This window comes from Paralichthys olivaceus, chromosome 23 (genome assembly GCF_024713975.1).
Source record: "Paralichthys olivaceus isolate ysfri-2021 chromosome 23, ASM2471397v2, whole genome shotgun sequence".
Taxonomy (NCBI): Eukaryota; Metazoa; Chordata; class Actinopteri; order Pleuronectiformes; family Paralichthyidae; genus Paralichthys; species Paralichthys olivaceus.
In genome coordinates this window covers 3,685,414-3,698,128 of record NC_091115.1, presented here as the reverse complement: position 1 = coordinate 3,698,128, position 12,715 = coordinate 3,685,414, and the positions used below count along the sequence as shown (strand labels likewise).

Here is a 12,715-nt window from a genome sequence, read left to right as displayed (position 1 = left end):
TTGTTGTTGTAGCTCTTTTTAGGACAGTAAATCTTGTTGACAGGGACATACCTCATAGAGAATTGTGCTGTTTCCATGGAGCAGGGGACCATAGCAGATATATGAATGGCCGACCACCCAGCCCAGGTCTGACGCTGCCCACCAAATCTACAAATGGTTAAGAGTGACAGGAGAGAGAAATTCATCCACTATGTCCTCAATAATTCCCTCTGCAGCTTTCAATTCTAAAAATTTAAACGTTCATGGGTGCAGTAAACGTAAAATCAAATGTGTTGTATAGACGATAAATGTTGATCAAAATAAAAAAAGGAAACACTAAATTCAGAACTTGTGTCTCTTCAGTTCACGTAAACATCACGCTGTGATTAAATCTTCTTAAGAGTGGAGAACAATCTCTTGGCTGACTGCACGGTCTTTGTTCTCATGCACAGCATTAACTCAGGAGGAGGATTCTTTATTGCCTTACATCTCCAGGACTGAGTCCATAAATATTTGACATGGTCCATTTCAGCATCACAGCATAGCCAGCAGTGTCTCGCACCACACCCTGGGGGACAAGAAAAGACAAACACCAGGCAAGTGACAGGCATTAGGCAATAATATTAATCTTAATATCGCCATTTATTCATTCTGTACAGAAGGAGATGGTACTTTGTTTTCAAATGAATGCCTCTCAAACCAAGTACAGCTTTTATTAGTTAATGGTGCTGCACAACCATTTTTGCACAATAGTTTCAACAATTAGAGCTTTTTTTGGAGTTCTGCTCTCCCTATAGGCGTAACAGAGAAAGTCACAGATGCTCAGACAGAAAAAAAAAGCTGACAAGAGCTGTGCTATTAAGCTCACGAAGTAGCCAGCAGGTGGATATTCTTTTGTCATCTGTTGACCAAAGACAAAATCATGCCGTTTTAAAAAGGGAGCCACGGTTTTTCCATCTGGAACTGCCGACAGGCAATGCCTCCTCCGTGAGCTCCAGCTCCTGCTGTGGAAAAGCTCCATCTTATTTATGTCATGTTGATGGTGTTTAGATTGAGCCCGGATTGTTTTGCAGAGTCAAAGAGCAGATGAATCACAGGAAAGCTCCGCACAGAACCGAAGGCACTTAGACAAACAGCGCCAACAGAAAATCCTATAACTCATGTGAAATGTTTACATGGTGTCTGTAAGTCAATGCATGAGGTGATGATTTACATTTTTTCCACTGTTGCTGCTGCTGTAAGAGCCAGTACCTTTGGTGTTCCAGTGGTCCCAGAGGTATAGAGGACATACAGTGGATGGTTGGAGGGAAGAGGAACACAGTCGTGTGGCTGAGCAGTGGCCATCTCTTCCTCCCAGTCAAGATTCAGCTCCGGACTCACTGATACTTTCTCCTAAAAACACAGGAGGATATTCGTGTTTGCATTCTGATCAGTGTACAACAACAGGAAACAGTGTTGAAGGTCGTCTTTATTATCCCACCAGGGGATTTCCTTTTGTTTGCAGAAAGGGTTGTCATACAGAGAGAATACAGGAGGACAATATCAACAGTGAATCACAGAACTGGCCTCAACGACAAGAATACCAATAAATTATCTCCACCAATAACCTACTAGTAACTATAAAGTGTGACTACATCAAATATATACAACTATCATAAATAATACAATTTAAATAACAATAATGGAAGTGAATTAATAAAAATATGGGACTCGTATCAGTACGTTATAAAGATAGAAAAATATATGTATCTCTGCATGTGGTCTGATCTTTTATTTCAGTTGTCAGTGGGTTTCTTTGAAGTGACAAGGGACAAAATGTATAAATATATATTTTATACAATTATATAATATTTATGCAACAGACTTAATGTGGAAAATCTGTTCCACCTCCACTCTGTCATTAAAATTTCTTGTGCCAACAGCAGTCAAGGTTTAAGACCCTTACATTTTCTGTCTCACGCCACATCTTCGTGAACCTCTTTGATACTTCATTTCTTTAACATTTAATTTTCCCGAGAGGGTGAAGAAAATTCTCTGTCACATCTTTCTCTTGTTCTCAGAAAACGAGCTCAAATCTAAGGCATCGTTTAGTATCACGCTCAGATTCTTCAGGCAGAGGACAGACATCCCATAAAACCTCTAGCTTTCTGAAATGCATCTTTGTTTATCCACTGAAGCAAAGCCAGGGTAAAACTTGGCTGCTTCAACGAGGCTTTCATGTTGGTTGGAGGCTGTGTTCAAAAAAAATCCACAACCTCTTGCTTACTGAATGTGGGACGTGATAAAGCAGCTGCATCAACTGTCAAAGTGGTGTTTCACATGATCTTAAAGGGGTTGAGTTTCCACTAAATTTCCTGGGAAAACAATTTCACAGTTTACTTACAACAGCCTTGTTACTCTTCCAAAAATAATTTTCCTTACAGCAACCTCTTAAATCTCCGGGGAAAGACCTGAGAGATGATAATGGAGATAAAGTGGCAGCTCACTGTGACGTCACCATTTGTTTCTGAGCTGCTGTTACCAAGCCTAAAGTTTGCTTGAGGTCACTGCACATCCACCTATTCCTGCAGCCACTCATAGTAAAAGCCTGAGACAGGTTAAAGACATCATGAATACCGACTGCAACGCAATTATTTCCTTAATCTCAAACTTCGCTGTGCCTCTTTTATTACCCGAGTATCAGCAAATCAAGCTAATTTTGACTTGTTGTAACAATAATAATGCATAATTGTTTGCTTTCTGATTACACTAAACAGACGTCTTACAAATTGTCTAAACAAGGCTGCCTGTGAAACCTCAACCCCTCAGCTGCCCACATTCCAGGTAAATTTTTCACTCCCGTCTCATCCAATTGAACGAGCTATGCATCATTTCATCATTTGATTCAGAGGCAAGATTTGTATTAAAGTTCCTTACATACATATTTGGATGATTCCAGGCGATGATCCCTCAAAATCCAATGTTTTAGATTCAATTGAATGAATAAATGCACTATTATAGGTTGAAAGCTGCAATTCTTCGCCTCGGGAAATCTTTCTCTCCCAACAGCAGCTACACCGTGACCGCACTTGTCAGCTTTACATATGGCAGCCATATTTCAGATGCACTTACAGTTTGTCACATCAACAGCAGGTTTACAAATGACACCACACAGTCAATTTTAGTTTTGCGGCGCTCGGGTTTCTTACCATGTTAGGCCTGTTGTAAATGAGAACTTTAGAGGGCTTGTGAGAGCTTAGCTCCAGGGCTTTCTCCACTAGAGGGATGTACTCGACTCTTCTGCCAGGCTCGATGCCAAATGAGGACGTGACCATCAGCTTGGGCTGAAAAACACAGAGAGAATGTGATTGGGATAAAATGTCAACAACTCACTTCATAATTTTTATAGCTATATTTGAAAAAAGAGCAGTCCACTCATCATACTTGAAAAAAAATGATTTGCTGCATTTTTAAAAAGGGTATTAGTGTTATTAGTCTGTAGCAGCACTGCAGTGTCAAGTGCAGTTCACTTAAGCCTATTTAACATGCATGTGATTCCAATTCCAAACAAACTAACAGGATTAACGCGCACACACCTGAGCTGTTCCTGGAGGGTAAATAGCATTTTCTATAACTTTTTAGATTTTAAAGTTTGAGGCACATACATTCAGAGGCCACAACATTGAAGCAAATGTGACACACTCTGTCATTGTTGTTTTATTTTGCCATAGAGGCTATTTAGGGCCATTACAATGTCTATGGTAATGCTGAGTATGGATCATTCATAAAAAACAGTTCAAACACTTGGATCAAGTTAACTGGGTGCAATACTTGAGACCATTGTATTTCTTCAAATATACATTTGTATAAACACATCACTCGGCAGAGTCCATTATTGTCAGACACCTGGCACTAACATCAATTTCAAGTGTGTGGTTCTGAAAAAGAAGGCAAGCCAAGTGCTTTTCACTGTGAATGAATCATTTTGAGCTTAACAAAACAAAGAAGCCTCAGGCACCTTTTGTTTTCAGTGAGATATTTTTTGCAGGATGAATGGTGCACATTACTAATGGTGCTAGACAAATTTGAATTGGAAAATTGTTAATTGCATCAGTGTTATTGGTCTGTTTAATACCATATGGCCAGGGTACTGAAGAGTGACAGTTAATAAAGATTATATAGTTTTATCACAGCTCACAAAAAGAAAAAGCTCAACCACACCGGGATAACATTTTCTAACCTTGGCATGATTGATGCGTACGGAAAGCTCTTTAGCGGCAAAGCCGCCAAAGATGAGACTGTGTGGGGCACCGATCCGTGCACAGGCCAGCATGGTGAACATGGCCTGGGGCACCATGGGCATGTAAATGACCACCAGGTCTCCTTTGCGAACCCCATTCTTGACTAGGACTCCTGCTAACCTGGACACCTGGATTAAGACAGAGTACAAAGCATCAATTTTAGAATATATACTTATATGTAATATCAATAATTGTCCATGGCTGCTATAATCAACATACCAGCTAATAAAATAATGTCAAAAATACACATGATGTTTATGAATTTGAGCATGGTTTTAAGGTAATATGAGAAAACAAATATGAAGGTGTACTGACTGAATGTGAAAAATGAAAAGGTCTCAATATTGTAAGTTTAATTAAATGAGGTGTCTTTTTGCTTTGGGTTAAAGGCCAACAAAAAGCTGTAGCAATACCATTGCTCATTTAAAACACATTCAATTATAGTACATGCCACTGAGCCTTGATTGAACTGGAGCGTCTGCCCAAATGTCAATAAAGTTAATTATTTCCCTCTACCACTTATTATGTTGTATGCTGGGTCAATCCAGCTGCCACAGCAGAAAAACAGCAGAGAAACGTGGCCAAGTAACTCAGCTGAAGGATTGAAAGTGAATTTATTGTTATGGAAACACATTCTAATTTCAGAGGTAAAAAAATAATTCCAGCCAGCTTCACGATGCATTTCAGCATCATGATCAGCCTTTGATGAAGCGACTTTATGCAGCTCTTTATACTTTCCCATTCGATGACCTCTGTGCATTACTCACCTGGTCCTGAAGTTCCCTGAAAGTGATGATCTGTTTAATTCCAGTCACTGGGCTGTCATAGATGATGGCAGGCTGCTCGCCGCGGCCGCTCTCCACATGTCGATCCACAGCATTGTAGCACACGTTCAACTTCCCTCCGACAAACCTGACAGTAATAAAACATAACCACTCACCACTGCTCAACAGTCAAAAATATACATGTATTTAATTAATTATTAATCAATATACAAAATACTGTGAATGAGGCAAAGTTGGCTGTACAAGCACATTTTTATCAGTTTTTAAAAGGCAACCTGAAATAAAAATGACCTCTTATATAAAAATCTATAGATAATGCATGTGCAGCATACATACTATCCATATTAACTGCACCACAAACCCATGATTAAAACACTATGGCAATAATAAAAATAGTTATAAAAAAAAGACAAACCGTAATTAAACACTACATCCAAAGAAAACAAGCAAATAACCCATGATTAAACTACATAATAAAAATCAAACAATACTGTACATTTTTTAGTAAATACACAAGTAAAAACACATACAATGAACAAGATATATCATATAGCACCTCTTCAAATGTTTAGCTGGTAGGGTGACTTCCTAAAACTGAAGACAGACAGCACACAGCCAATCAATGCACTTGATAAGGCCTCACTTGAACTAAATCTGCTGCTGTGCATATGGATGAAGAGCAGCAGGCAGGTGGAGCAGATGGTGCTTTAAGAGCCAGAGAGACACGGTGCTCTGTGCCTTTCATTTCAATATGTCTGCAACACATCCAGGCGGCTCTGGCTTTTTTTTTTCTTGACGTGCTATAAAGTGCAATAGTCAAACTCAATCACCGAAACAAAACAAAGGGATTTTTTTCATTTCCCCAGTCACTGCAAGAGGACGTGTGTAAAATGATAAACACAAATAAATCTAAAATATATAATACGAATAAAAGTTAATAAAAAGTTAAGCTTCTCTCAACACTGTGCCAGGTGTTAGCTGATTAGCTGACGTTAGCTTAACGTGGCTAACCTAGGTGATAGGCTAACGTCAGCTTTCTCTCAAAAAAAAGCAAAACAATGAATAAACACAAGAGCAGCTTTGATGGAAAACTAATGAACCACCTACCAACATGTAAAGAAACATCTTCACAGACTCTTCTAGTCAGGAGGAGAAGAAATAAGTGAATAATTCAACCTGCTGCAACTTGTTTAGCTAATTAATGCAAATCATGGCTCAAAATGGCCGGCGGAAGTGACGTATTATTGTCTGCTCAGGTGTTTCCTGAATTATTAAATTACATTATAATATAATATATTGTATATGTAATGCTTAATTATGCTGTGCTATATTCTATTATATTACATAGTATTTAACATTATATTCCATCATATTATATTATATTATATTAATGACATTCACTTGTGAAGGCTATATTCAAATATATAATTTTTTGACTATTACTTTTGTTTTGATTTTTTTAATAGAAACATGTGATTGTTTTTCCTGTTCATTTTCTTAACTACCGGTGAATTTAGATTTGAAAGAGGCCTGGATGTATTCCAAGGATTCTGTGACTTACATACAGGCAGTGGTGAAGACTCCTCGAGGGCTTCTTAAACTCTAACGATGGTTGTCATGTAAATAAAACTCACGCTTTCTCGTGACCAGTTCCCTCTGAATGAACTGATGTGTTTTTAATCTTAAAATCTCTATCTCTCCAGGGACTTTCATTCATTCAGAAAGTGCACGAGGGTCTTGCGCAACTTTCCTCAAAGTTAGGAGGAGTTCAAGGTCCAGGGCATTATGGGAATTGTAGGCTTGTGACTCTTAAGAACTGAGGTGGAAGTGAAGCGACAGATGGTTATTACGCATCGTTCTGTGCAATAAATGAAGGGTTTCACTGCGATACACGTGCTTCCTGTTGTAACCTACCAGTTCGGGAACACTGGGTCCTCAGCGTGCAGAGTTTTACTCCACGGCTCAAACCACTGGATGTCCCGTCCCACCTCAGCCCAGTAACTCTCGGGTTGGTCCCTGGCTGAGGCGAAGGTCCTGCGGTACGCAGCGTCGGACGCGTAGTTCCTGCAGCCACGATGTTGTTGTTGTTGTTGTTGTCGTGCAGCTGCAGAGACAATCCGAGGGTTCCTCCTGCACGGCACCGGAGCGCACCGAGTCAAGAGCAGGAGGTGCCTCACGCGTTGGTGCATCGCTGCTGTTGTGGTTAACGTAAGGAGTGAACTTTCACAACAAGCTTCCCACTTTCCTCTTCCCTGAGATCCTCCTGCAGCTCCTTCGACGCGTCAACGAGGGGTGACGTCATCCGGAGGCACCTACAGGAAGAGAAGCCAAAGCTTTATCAATACCCCTCCTCAAGGAACGCGAACTATGAACTGGATGTGGTTGGTGCAGGAGGAGCTTTGAACCACATTCAAAGCTGTTACACAACCACCTAAACCGGGAGAACGGTGCCATAAACCACCCAGAGCTGTTACATGAGGAACAACATGGGAATGATGCTGTGCAAAGAAGAAAAATTAAAATATTCAGATTTGCAGTCTGTAGTTATAAACAGAGCCCATAACACTTTTAACAGATGTGACATTTATACATGTGGCCCTGTCCATTGGTTTGTCAGCAGGATTGTGCAAAAACTACATTAAACATGAACATTCCTTGAGAAACAACATGGGAACGATGCAGATGCAAAGAAGAAAACTCAAAATAATCAGATTGAGACAACTTTATTGATCCCAAGGAGGACCCCACTCCCGATAGTACAAATAACATCCAATATGATACGTGTCCAAAAGCAAAAGCGAGGCACATCAAGATAAAGACTAAGGAGGAAATATAAATTATAATTGTATAATAAATAGACATTTGTCTCCTGTGTTATATCATAAAAGGTGTCATTAAAAATTTAAACTGTCTGAGTTTTGCAGCCTGATGGCAGAAGGACTGAAAGATTTGGAGTGTTGGTTAGTTCTCCTCTGAGCTAAATAAATAAAGGCCTCATCATTGACATTAGATCTGTACCCTGTAGGTCAATTATCATGCAAAACAAAAACTTTATCGTTTATTCATACGCTCAAAGCTCAAACAAATCTTTGTTTAATAGCAGCAGGCATTAAACTTTCATGGTCCTCAGGGTGTCATCATGAACACCTCTTCATTTACAAGTCAAATGCCTTTGCTTAAAGTGATCAGCGAAACCACTCTGGCTTGTTTTGTGGATATTTATGAACACAATTATATGGACTCAAACAGAACATACACCCATATACTCCACATACTCAAAATGTCTGAGCCACTTGTTCAAGTCTTGTGCTTGTGGCTTGTACAATCCTGTCATACCAAACATGCAGCAGCTCCATGTCCCCACCTCTTTCATCACCGCCATCATCCAAGCTGCCAGTAAATACCCATAATCCCGCTTGACCCCCTGTACATGACCCCTGCACGCCGCTGCCCCTGGTTGAGTAACTCATCCATCTGATATTTCAAGTCATCTGTTTCTTTTTATACATGCACAGCAAAGCTTTCTGCTGGAAACTTGTGGAAGTATTAAGGTTTTTCCCGGGAGGCTTGAGAAAAAGAATCTGGTATATTCAGGGTACTGATATTTTTGAGTGTGTGCAATCCAAATAAAAATCTGTGTTTAGCAAATTTAAATGTTCCAAATGGTTCCACAAGGCTTTGATGGAGATAAGCCCTCTACTGAGTTTGTAAGTTTCCATATGTTTTGAATTTTCGTGGTATTCTTAAACCCATCACCTCTGAGTTATCCTGCTGCTTTTCAGGCTTGATGAAATTATTATACTTTCCCCTGATATTGATTCAAATTTCTTCCCATTTCAACAGAGCATGCAAGTTACAAATCCATATTCATGCATAATCAAAACCCTGGTAGTGAACGGATGCCTCTCCTATCCACTAATGCTTACATTTTTCTGGCCAAAAGGTCTCTGCTAGATCCAGACACTGCCATAACTCTTTTTATAACCACGCAGATGCTATTGGCAGAATATGTATCATCAACCGTACTCTCTGGCACCGGACGTGCACTGAACACTAACTAAACAGTTGCTCGCGGAGCCCGATCAGAGCACAGTCCAAGATGGCTCATCAAGGCCCCTCCACCGCCGCCTTCATCTCTGATTTTATGAGACGAGTGTGAATCTTTTGAAGCACTAATCAGTTGACCGCTCTTCAGAAAACAGTCAGCGACAAATTAGTAGAGTTTATCTGCACATGATTAATCTCCGAGCAGTGTGTGTTTTTTTCTCTCTTCCCACGGAGTGTCTGAGTATGGATTATGATGAAATGAGTTTGAAGATAACGATTGTCATTTTACATCTGGAATAGGCTGTGGATGCAGCAGTTGTATGAGAGGCTGGTGGATGATTTCAGACATCTTTATTCATGGTTTTAAAAGAGATGATTAATCACAGTGGAGTGATATTTCTGTAGGAGTTGCCAAAAACTGAACATACAAACTACGAGGAAACTTTCATGAAGTGCACTGGTGATGTAAGTGCAGGTAAAAGCCATTATCCCTGTTGAAGATTTCTTTTTTTCAATGTCCGTGAAAGCAGGAGATGAGGATAAGAAGTGACTGATGGATACAGGAGAGCTATTTATTTATATTCTATTTAGATGTTTATTCTATTGAAGGTTCACACATTCAAGACGCCTAGAAGCATCACCAGCTCAATATGAATACAGACATCTTAATATTTCTTACTGTCGGTCTGAAACTGAAATGCCAGATGAGTTTGGGCGCAGCATCAATAATGTTTTTCATTTTAAACCTCTTTATATTGTGACAGGTCTGAATATGAACTTCAACTTGTCGCATCTGCTCAAATGAAATGAGATTAAATAACCCAGCAGCTAATGGATGTGACAAAGTGAACCAGTGTACAATATCATTACTTTATGTGATGCATTATTTCCACCTGACAAGGTGGCTGTTTCTCAGAAGGGGATGTCAATAGTCTCACGGTTTAATGAACGTTGTGGAGGTGGTTAAAATCTAATAGCAAATGCAAAGTGGCTGACTCCGTAAAGCAAGACCATGTAACTTTTAACTTAAAAATGTTATCTTTAAAATGAGTTTGATGGTTCACTGACTTTGAATAAGGAGAGTGTTTCCTCTTTCCTTGCCGCTCCTCACCCTGAACGTCTGACCTCACTCGGTGTAACTTTGGTGAGTGGGTTCGATTTCCTGTGAGAAGTGTGGAACTGACTGAGAGTTGCTGCTTCAACTGTCAAATTCAGGTCCAGCAAGTTGAAGAGTAAAGTTATTTATTTTCAACATCAGCAGGAAACTTTTAAAACATGAAGAATACTTAACAGAGGTTGGTGGCGATCTGTTACAGCTGCAGCTCTTCTGGTTCAGGAAGCTTGGAATCATGGGTAATGTCCACCGTTCGTGTTTCAGTTCAGTGAGTGAGTCAGAGCTCCAGTCAATATTGATGGACGTTGTTTTTCACCCTTCTTGAAATCGCTTGGATACGGAACCCAACAGAATTAATCACAATGCGTGGCAGCAGAGGGCGCTGTTGCTCAGTTAAAGTTACTTAGTGCTGCTTTAAGTCGTCTCAATAAAATTTAACTGAACAGGAAGCCATGAGAGTTCTGTGGACGGTGGATCTACTTAAATCTATCCACTTGCTTCATCAACTTGTCTTGTTAAAAGATGAATAAAATGTTTTACCACACACGCTCATATGATCATGCACATTCATGATCTGTCAGCTGCTTCCTGATGGAGCTTTGTAATAAACCAAGGTGCTGCTGTGGGAAAGCAGCCTGTCACATCATGCAGGAAAACCTTAACACATGTATCAGGATTACATATGAACATTGTTCTGGAGATTTATCTTTCCCCAGTGTGACACGCCATGTAGATCACAGTCAGAGCTGCACGGAGATCACAGTCAATAGTTGTCAAAATGTATGATCCACTGTCCCTTTTTAATAAATAAAAGATTAGTGACGCATTTCTGCTGTCAGTCAAAGAATTACAGCAAAGAGTTGGGAGCATCCCACATTATCAATGCAATCCTCATAGAGGGGGCATGAAAACCTTCATTGAAGTTGTGCTCCATCTTCATTTACTGTGACCCAGTTACATCGATAGTGTTTTTTATATAGATAATATAGATCCCAACATTATTCATATAGACGCTGTAGTGGCAGAGATGTTCTCTATTCTTTTTGGGAAAGCATCATTTTTAAGCAGGGGCCTGGGAAAAGGCCACATGAAAAAATAAAACTCTTATTGCATTCAGCTGAGAAATATCACAAAACCACTATTTACACCTTTAGTATGGATTCAACAAACCATATATTAGATGCTGGGTGAGAGGTTCTGCTAAACAGAGCCAGGTGAGCTGCTCCCCTCAGTTTCAAGCCTTTGCTCTTTGCTGAGTAAAGCGGCCGGCTGTATTCTTGTGGTTTACCATGCACACTTGAAAGTGTTATCGATCCTCTCATCTAATGCTCAACAAGAGCCGTTAATAAGTGTATTTCTCCCAAATAAATAATTATACAAATAAATCTTGATGTAATGAGCTTTCATCCACCGTCCAATCGTCTGTCTTGTGCATTTTCTTCAGGCCTCTCAGAAATCAATTTATTTGCAGTTTGACAGCTTTAAGAGCACTGCAGCATAATCCCACCTCTTAAAAAAAAAAAGCAGAACTGTATTCTGGCCCATATGGATGGGAGGCTGTAATCTCTCCCTGCCCTCTTTCTCGTGCTCTCTCTAAGCCCTCACCCTCTGCATCCATCCCCTTCAGCTGCACCACTTACAACCTGTTTACATCTGCATGCAGCCTGGTGGGAACGTGGACGGCTGGAATCATCAGCAAGTGTGTGATTAAACATGTGCAGGTTTAGCAACAGTTTCAATCAAAGGCAGAGATTACCTGATGCCTTAAAATGATGGAAAATGATGAAAATTCCATTTAAATAGAAAACTAACTTCTTCCCAAGTGGGTAAATAAAGTGATTTTATTCTTGCAAGGCAAAATACATGAGATTAAAATGACTTTATTGTCGTCGTGGACTGTGTAGACTACGAGGCCGAACCAAAATTAGACGATCTGGTTCCGCAGAGGATTGATCAGCGTCACCAGCTCATCCTGCCCTAATTGCTGCTGCCTAGAAACAGAGCTGAAGTTCAACAAGAATGTTCTCCTTGGTTTTGTATAATGCGTGTGCAGGTAGCTGACTCTCAAGCATATGGACATCTCTTTGCTTGCCGGCACCATTACCTTATTGAAAAGGCAGCCTCTGAAGGATGCAGCCAATGAACTGAAACTCAGCTGATATGATACTGAGAATTTTGTTCCGAACACCTTGTCTCAGAGTTGTATTTGTATTTAGAGCATGCAGTTGTCACGGTGAAGTCAGAACCACGAGACCCATCATGCTGCTGCAACATCTGCCCAACCAGGAATTCTCCACTTCTGTTGTGAAGTGAAAGTGTTGTGACTGTCCAGGTATGAGCCGACACCATTAGGCAGCAGATCTACAGTAAATGAAGCGAACCACTGGTCTGGCTCTGTTCTGCGGTAGCATATAAACATGAGGATTAATCCTTAAGCCCTTCAGCTGAGGTTCACTACCATCATTCAGTCCTTATCAGGCCGCATGCAGTGCGCGTAGCCAAGAGAGGAG

General features: G+C 40.3%; 1 protein-coding gene across 3 annotated transcripts in view; it reads right to left on the bottom strand.

The window, feature by feature from the left end:
* Window positions 1-7,777, bottom strand: part of acss3 (acyl-CoA synthetase short chain family member 3) — a 31,298-nt gene extending 23,521 nt beyond the window's left edge. Inside the window, exons 1-7 of one of the 3 annotated variants that reach the window (XM_020105463.2) lie at window positions 6,959-7,777; window positions 5,027-5,171; window positions 4,199-4,387; window positions 3,168-3,302; window positions 1,231-1,371; window positions 467-547; window positions 52-147 (exon numbers count right to left, since the gene is read on the bottom strand). In XM_020105463.2, coding sequence (XP_019961022.2) covers window positions 52-147; window positions 467-547; window positions 1,231-1,371; window positions 3,168-3,302; window positions 4,199-4,387; window positions 5,027-5,171; window positions 6,959-7,233 — 1,062 coding nt within the window. In that variant the 5' untranslated portion in view covers window positions 7,234-7,777. Of the gene's footprint in view, window positions 1-51; window positions 148-466; window positions 548-1,230; window positions 1,372-3,167; window positions 3,303-4,198; window positions 4,388-5,026; window positions 5,172-6,151; window positions 6,278-6,605; window positions 6,737-6,958 lie in introns of those variants that run through there. The other 2 variants (XM_020105464.2, XM_020105465.2) reach the window with 2 other exon arrangements.
* Window positions 7,778-12,715: the final 4,938 nt, after the last annotated feature.